The sequence below is a fragment of the Erythranthe guttata genome, chromosome 9 (assembly GCF_056151865.1).
Source record: "Erythranthe guttata isolate IM_541 chromosome 9, IM_541, whole genome shotgun sequence".
NCBI classification, from domain to species: Eukaryota; Viridiplantae; Streptophyta; class Magnoliopsida; order Lamiales; family Phrymaceae; genus Erythranthe; species Erythranthe guttata.
The window spans coordinates 4,401,016-4,409,717 of record NC_142541.1 but is presented as its reverse complement, the minus strand read 5'-3'; the positions used below and the strand labels follow the sequence as shown (position 1 = coordinate 4,409,717).

General features: G+C 33.0%; 2 protein-coding genes across 2 annotated transcripts; both read left to right on the top strand.

Annotated features, from left to right (window-relative positions):
* Positions 1-5,958: 5,958 nt before the first annotated feature.
* On the top strand, positions 5,959-6,866 carry LOC148767922 (polygalacturonase-like). Its single transcript, XM_088822689.1, has 2 exons — positions 5,959-6,102; positions 6,555-6,866. The coding sequence occupies exons 1-2, from the start codon at positions 5,959-5,961 to the stop codon at positions 6,864-6,866; spliced, it is 456 nt and encodes a 151-aa protein (XP_088678815.1).
* On the top strand, positions 6,857-8,048 carry LOC105959657 (exopolygalacturonase). The gene is made up of 2 exons (XM_088823301.1): positions 6,857-7,486; positions 7,660-8,048. The coding sequence occupies exons 1-2, from the start codon at positions 6,917-6,919 to the stop codon at positions 7,891-7,893; spliced, it is 804 nt and encodes a 267-aa protein (XP_088679427.1). The 5' UTR covers positions 6,857-6,916; the 3' UTR covers positions 7,894-8,048.
* The last annotated feature ends 654 nt before the right edge of the window (positions 8,049-8,702 follow it).

Here is an 8,702-nt window from a genome sequence, read left to right as displayed (position 1 = left end):
GGACCCGCCCCAACTCATACCCGAGTTAAACAGTTATGACCCTCCAGACCCCTAGACCTGTAAACTTAAAAATAAATTAATATTTTTTAACTTTCATAATATTTTGCTTATATATTTTAACACAAAAATCTCAAAATGAAAATACAATATTATAAAAAATTTGTACAAGTGATATAAAGTGAATAATAAAATTATATAATTAATTATATTTAACTTCTAGAATAAAAAAATTTCAAAAAGCAAAACGACAGATATTACTTGCGAGAAATAAGATTCAAAAAAATGAAACGGTGATTAATTGGCAAATGAGAATAGACACTATGAAAGTTGGAAGTTTGGTGGATGAAATCATAAATTAACTTGTATATATAGTTAACTATTCAGTATAATATATTTAAACGGGTCGGTTATGGGTTGGTTCCAATAAAACCCATATGCCGACCCAGAATCATCCGGTTCTAGAAACTTAAACTCATTACCCGGCCTAAAACTATTTAATTTACCCAGACCCGCCTCAGAACCATTTAACTTACCCAGATCTGCCCCAAACGTGTTGGTTCTGGGTCTAAGACCTAGGGGTGAACAAGTCGAATTCATCAACTCGTTGAACCCGTAAAACCCGGCAAAAACCGTCTCGTTAGGACCGGACGGATAGATCCATCTATAAGATTGGGTCCTGAAATGGACAAGATCTGCGGATTTTGGTTCTAGACGGGTTCAAAAAAAATTAATACCCGTGAAACCCGTCTAGACCCGCTATACAAAACGACGTCGTTTTGTTTATATTATGTCGTATAATAAATTAATAATGTATAATACATGAATAAAGTATCTCTTACATGTCAAAACTTATATATATATAACGACGACATCGTCTCGTTTTGTCTATGGTTATCTATTTTATTTTAAATCTTGTCTTATAAAGGTTTAAATAGTTTTTTTTTTTTTTGGATTTATGGTTAAAACGTATTAATTTTGATTTACTCGTGACATTTATCATTGATGTTATTTACATTTGATTCAATTTCAAATTTTACGCTTGGTCATTCATTTTAATTTCTAAATAAGTTTGTGTAAAACTTACAAATTATTAAAGAAAATATTTTTTTTATAAATTACGACGGGTTTTGACCCGTGAAGGTTGGATTCTACTTTAAACCCGCAATAGACCCGTCTATCCTAAACCCGTCGAAAAACCACAAGTTTAGTTTCTTAAAATCAAGAACCATTGGTTGACGAGACGAGGACGGATTTTGTTAGAACCATCGGGTTTACGACCCACGCACACCCCAACTAAGACCCGACAAACCCTTACCTATTGCCATCTATAAGTTAAAGCGTCGACAAATTTGTAGTGAAATTTGAATTTATGAGTCTATATAAAATTCGTCATTTAATCATGGGGTAATGGCAAATAGGCCTGGCTTTTAATTAAAAGAGGGACATCCAACTATTTTGTCTTTCAAATAAATCCAGTCCATTCAAACTTATTTGCAAATAAGGAAAATCCTTCTATATATACCAAAATTACCCCCAATTCATTGAAACCCAATTTAACTCCAATTTCATGACTTACACCCCAATTTAGCCCAATTTCATCAATTAACCAATTTTAACCATAATTTCAATTTTGACCCCAATTTTAAGCCTAATTCTTATCAATTCCACCCATTATGCTCTAACTTCCTGAATATTACACATTGACCCCGGATTTAAATATCACATTAACCCCCCAAAATTTGTTTTTCCAGAAATATTTTTTTTTTCTGAAATGTTTTTTTTTTTTTCCGGCCAGATTCCGGCGTTGACTTCTTTTTTTTTTTTTTTTATAATTTTATTTTTTCTTAATTTTTTTTAATTAATATTACTGTCTTGGCTGCTAAATTACTGTCTCCGGCAATTATTTAACTGCCGGAGATAGTAATTTAACTGCCGGAGACAGTAATTTAGCTGTTAATTGACTTTTTTTTATCGTCAAAAATATTTTAATTAATATTACTGTATTCGTTGCTAAATTACTGTCTCCAGCAGTTATTTAACTGTTGGAGACAGTGATTTAACTGTTAATTGACTTTTTTATTCTTAAAAAAAATATTTTTAATTAATATTACTGTATTCGTTTGCTAAATTACTGTCTCCAGCAGTTATTTAACTGTCGGAGACAATAATTTAACTGTTAATTGACTTTTTTTTCATTTTTTTCTTAAAAAAAATATTTTAATTAATAGTACTGCCTTAGATGCTAAATTACTGTCTTCAACAGTAATTTAATTGTCTTAGACAATAATATTAATAATATTACTGTTCGGAAAAATAATATTCATAATATTACTGTCCCAAACAGTAATATTACTGTCTGAGACAGTAATTTAGTAGCTAAAACAGTAATATTAATTAAAATATTTTTTTCTTCTAAGAAAAAAAAATTCACAAAAAAAAAAAAAAAAATCAACGCCGGAGACCGGCGGTCAACGGTGGTTGACCGACCGGAAAAAATTTCAGGAAAAAAAAAGTTTTCAAAAAAAAAAAAATAAAAAAATCAACGCCGGAATCTTGCCGGAAAAAAAGTATTTCAGAAAAAAAATTATTTTCTGAAAAAAAAAAGTTTTGGGGGTTAATGTGATATATTTCTTTAAATACGGGGTCAATGTGTAATATTAAGGAAGTTAGAGCATAATGGGTGGAATTGATAAGAATTATATTATTGAGGGTATTTTGGACTAAAGACATGGCGATGGGCTTAATTGAGAGACTGTTTTTTTTTGTGGACTAAAATGCATTTAAGTCCCATGTGATGGGCCTTTTTGCCGTTCGCCCTTTAATCATTGATGGGCTTGGAAATATTTTATGTCCTTTTACGAAAAAAAATTGGTCCGGGCCTTTTTGCCAAAAAAAGTTATTTAGTATTTTTGTCCGCAACCTTTGTAACTTCAGATTTCATATATTTTTTTAGGGGTTATTTTACATACCCCAAACCACCAAATAAATTATGGATAAATCCAAGCCCCAATCATCCTTTGACATACCCATGGAGAAGCGAAAGTACTACACTACCCTTATATGCAATTTTCGGTCAAACTGCATTCAACATTTTTGGTACTGCATTTATTATTTTCGCTGATTTATTTATTATTATTTATTTATTTTATTTTTTAAATAATAAACATGTTTGTTAAATGTATATATATTTATTTTTTTAATTTGTTTTATATTTTTAAAACAATATGTTTATTATACTGAAAATAACTACATGTAACTATAGTACCTATAGTAATTCATAGTTATGTTCGTTTTTTTTCCTCATATTTTTAGTCGATCAGTTGTATACACACACGAATACTGGCTTATACAAAAGAAATTCATAAACACCAACAAAAATTTACAAAATTCAATATTTTGATTATAAATCACTTCAGAACCAATAAAATACAGATCGAAAATACACAAATATATGCATATGTAACTACATGTTACTATATATATAGTAATGTATAGTAATATGTAGTAATGTATACAGTTTGTTAAGCATTGCTTCACATGTAACTTCAACCAAATTTTTGAAACCTTCAAGGAGATGATCAATGGATTTCATTAAGCTGCAATTGCAAAATCAAAACGAAAGAAATTACTTCAAATTAACAAAATTTGAAGAAACATCAAAACACTCAAAAAATCAACAAACACTAAGAGATCGAGAGATAGAGACAGAGGTTATTGCTGGGAAATGCTACATATTTTAAATCAAACATACAGTGACTCCTCAACCCCCCCCCCCCCCCCCCCTCGCCTCCTACCAAAACCCTAGGCGCCGCTAATAACCACTCACGGTTCCGCGCACCACAAATGAAAGAAAATATAGAAATAAATCTGAAAACATAAAAACAACGAAATTACCATCAAAATATAGATCTCGACGAGAGGAATCCAAAGGAGGTAGCCTGTCAAATTTCGACTGGTGAACACAAAATACATCTCCGGCAAGACCACCGTCGTCGAATGAAAAAAAATTGCAGAAACAGATTTGCGCTCCAAACTGAATGAAATTACCACCAAAAGAAAGAGCTCGACGAGAGGAATCCAATGGTAGTTAAACCATCAAATTCCGACCACCGGAGAGAGAGTTATAACTCCGGAAGCAATTTCGCCGGTGAGAGGTTTGTGGAGGCGGGATTTTGAATCTGGGAGAAGAAGAGAGAGACTGAAATGTGAGTGGCTAGGGTTTAAAACTGATTTTAAAAGGGTAATATAGGAACTTCGTGGTGGTCAAGGGGTATGTCAAAATATTTTCGAAATGAGGGGGTTTTCCCCTAAAGTGTAATCCACTTGATAGTTAGTTCTATATAATTTTGAAATGAGGGGGTCTACAAAATAATATCATTTTTTTAATTTCACTAAGAAAGATAGTAGAGGGAAGTTATGAGAATGTACAATCTTATGGTAATCACGTTTATTAAGATGGTTTTAACTAGAGTTATGACCGGAAATTGAATTGAGAATATCCGAAGCCAGATTGTTTGGCTCGACTTTATTTGAGCGGCCGGGCCTAGCTAACTATGAGTCTGGTCGAGTTTGAGTTATTTTATTAAATACGACCCATTTATGAGCCGAGTTATTGAGTCTATTGTGGCTCCACCCGAATAAGGCATTAAGTAAATAACTAAAAAGAGTTAAGAGTACATTTAGAATTAATCCTATTTATTTTACATTTCTTCATTTTGGACTCTCATGCATTTTTGGTTATATTACTTACTCAAGGATTAAATATTTGCAACTTTAAAGTTCAGTCTTTTTAAGGAATAGAGTATGGTTTTATTTTACAATGCGACTATAGTTTTTAACTTATTTTACTCTTCATGACTATTCTAAATTTCCTTCCTTAGCTTTTCGATAATTGTGAAGGTTCCTTTTTTTACACGTTCGATTGCAAATTAAAGTTGTAAAGTATATAATTGTACGATACGAGCCCGATATAAATCCAAAGACCAAATAATACATGAACCGAGATTGAGCCTATAGTAATGAGGTCCGATAGTATATGAGCTTAAAGGCTCGTTCGGTTACTACTATAAGGTTTTATTGACTAAATAGTAGGGGCTAATAACACGTCCGGTTGACAAGATGCACACTTTTTCAAACCCACTACTAAATCAAAGTCCGCTATTAAATGCTACTATTGCATTAAATTAGTAGCACCCTTCCTCTAGAGATTAATTTAATTGGGGTGATTAAAAAGGGAAAAAAACAATTTTATCCTTAAAATCATATCGTATTATTTTAAACTAAGTGGTTTTATAGACAATTCATATATAATAACTGAATTTAACAAATTTAATAGAAGATCTAATCTAAGAAACCGAACATGCTACTAACTAAATAATTAATTAGCCATTAGAGAGTTAATCCAATCTAAATTCAATATAGGTAACAGAACAAGCCCTGAGTCTATAGTATTGAGACCCGATGATATATGAGTTTGAGCCAATCCAAGTTCGGCTCACATGGCCCGATTAACAGCCCTAGAAAGCACTAAACATTCTAACTATTAATTAGGTTTATAAAAATATATATGTTAATATAATATATTGCTAAATGAAAAGTAAGAATTTAATTAAATTGTACATAACTTCTTATTTCTCGAGTTACATATATGATATGATCTTTATTCAAGTTAACAGAATCAGCCGGATTTTATTTCCTTGTACAAATACGGGGCCTAAAAATGTACTTGGATTTTGGATAATGACAATATAAGTGATCGATTTATTCACAGTTTCACACAGTTTTCAGTTGTAGTTTAGTAAGGTAATTAATCTTCCCAACCAGTTAATGAAGATTATGTACTAATTAATGAGATATTGATGCAATTAAAGTGTTGATCCATTTCGCCCATATATATATATTAATCATATTCTTCTTCATTATTCTCCATAAATTCCATTAGATACAGCAAAATATAATATGGATTTCAAATTTGCTTATTCCTCTCTCTTTGCTTCTGTTTTTTGGTTCTTGTGCGTAATTAGCTACGCTAATGGCGAAAACGAGATTTTCGAAATTACCGACTACGGCGCCGTTTCCGGTGGAAAAACCGATAGCACCAATGTACGTAACTCATTTTAATTTTATATATAGCAATCATATATCCTTTTGTTTTTGTATATAATATAATACATGTTACGTATACATACACTTTCAGATGTGTACGCATTAGCAGAGCCAAAATTTTAAGTTCACTGCATTAAAAATTTTATGAGGGGCGCTGATAATGTTTTTTTATATATATACAATTTTTGTAACATTTTTATATAAACTAACAGACATTTGAGAATTTTTAAGTTCGACGGGGCAAACGCATTAAAAAAATTATGATGGGGGCCGATAATGCTTTTATCCACAACTTTTTTAAAAATTTTATATAAAATAATAAAGATTTGTGAAATGTGCGCGGGGGCCCATGGCCCCCTCTAACCCTGTACTGGCTCCGCCACTGACTGCACGTACGTAAAATCTACTGCTTATATACATAATTGATGAATATAAATATGTATTTGTAGGCTTTGATGAGTGCATGGAAGGAAGCATGTGCAACAAATGGAGGGGTAGTGTCAATCCCAAATGGAATATTCTTTTTGAGAGGTGCAGTATTTGAAGGACCATGCAATGGAGAAACCTATTTTATGATAAAGGGAACCCTAATTGCTTCGGATGATGCTTCACTTGATGAAGATTATTGGATCCTATTCCATAAGGTAGATGGATTGACTATTTTCGGTAACGGTACTTTCGACGGCAATGGAGCAAAGGCTTGGTCGTACAATACGTGCGATCGATCCACCAGTTGCAAACGACCCCCCTCGGTAATATAATAATCCCTCGATAGATTCTTCGTTTTTCTTAGAAAAAAATTTAAAAAAAAATGTTACGATTTTGTCTATATATATTAACAAGACTTCGATTAATATTACAGTCGATTAAGTTGAATACTCTCCGTAACACGGTGGTGAGAGAGATCAATTTGCTTAACAGCAAGATGTTCCATCTCACCATAAACGAGTGCGACAACCTGAGCGCGAACAGCATCGACATACGGGCCCCAGCCGACAGCCCGAACACGGACGGGATCCACATCGCGAGATCGAACAACGTAAGGGTGACCGACTCTCGCATCTCCACAGGGGACGACTGCGTGTCGATGGGAGACGGAAACACAAACGTCAACATCACAAAGATTTGGTGTGGGCCCGGACACGGGATTAGCATCGGAAGCCTAGGGAAATATAAAGAGGAAAAAGATGTTAATGGGATATTTGTCGATAACTGTACTTTTACGAAAACCAATAATGGATTGAGGATCAAAACGTGGGCCCCGTCTACAGTGTCCACCATCGTCTCCGACGTTACTTTTTCGAATATTCTTGTGGATGATGTCGAGAACCCTATCGTAATCGACCAGTACTACTGCCCAAACAACCTTTGCAGCCATCAGGTGCGTAAAAAAAATGATTTTATTGTATGTAGTACCCCTTGCATCACATCCAATTGCTAAATTAATTCTTGTTTTATAAATACTAGTCAAAGAAATCGAAATCTTGAATTATTTTTTTTTCGGTTTTTTTTTTTTTTTTGTTACGTACGTGTTTGATTAAAATATTGTTATAGGGTGAGTCGGACATAGAAATCAGCGGAGTGAAGTTTGTAAATATAAAGGGAAGTTCGGAATCGAAAGTTGCGGTGGACGTACAATGCAGCAAGAAGAAGCCATGCAAGAACATCGAGTTTGTGGCTCTTAATTTGACAACAAAGGCGACGGGACAACCTACGACGGCGTCATGCTCCAACGCCGACCACAAATTTATCGACCCGAGTGTTCAAGTTCCTTCCATGTGTTCGTGATCGATCGATGATTGGGTGGTTTAGTTCTATTTATTATTATTCCCCGGTATAATTCACCTGGTGTAGCATTATAGTTTTAGCTAGTACCGGTGTGAGGCTGATTAATTAAGGCTTATGGGGATTTAGTCATAGTTTTTTTTTTTTAATTTTGTTAGTGTTTATTATTAGAATTTTTTGGGTGCATTTAATTAAATCATGTGCCTAGTGATAATTGAGCAGTTTGGTGGAAATTGCAGTTTTTAATACTATTGTGTTTTTTTTTTTTTTTTTAATTTAATCAATTGAATATTGGTTATTTGCATCTTTAATTGGGACATAAATGGATCTTTGTTTGGGTTGAACAGTTGAACTTGAGAATGACTGCAAACAAAACATTATTACAACCCTTTTTATGTATCACCGGAAGGTAACACGTGCGTTGCACGTGTGTTATGATTTTTGCTGATTAATTATTTATATTAATGATTTATTTCATTAAAATTAGCATTAACAAATCTTCATATTTAAAAATTTAAAAATCAGTGCATCAATATTTAAATGAAATGCTATTTGCGGTCACAAAATTGCTATTCGCGGTTTCTAAGCAATGGGGCACAAAAAAACCCCCCAAAACTGCAAATAGCAAAAAAAAAAAAAAAATTCGAAAATTTGAAATCAAGCTTGAAGAAGGGTTGGGCTTCGATTTTTTGATGTAATTTCGACTCTTTTATGTGTAATATGCATTGGGTAGGTCAATTACGGAACCAATTTCATGTTAAAAAGCCCTACAAATCGATTTGTAGGGCTTCTTTTTTCGCAAAAAAATGTTC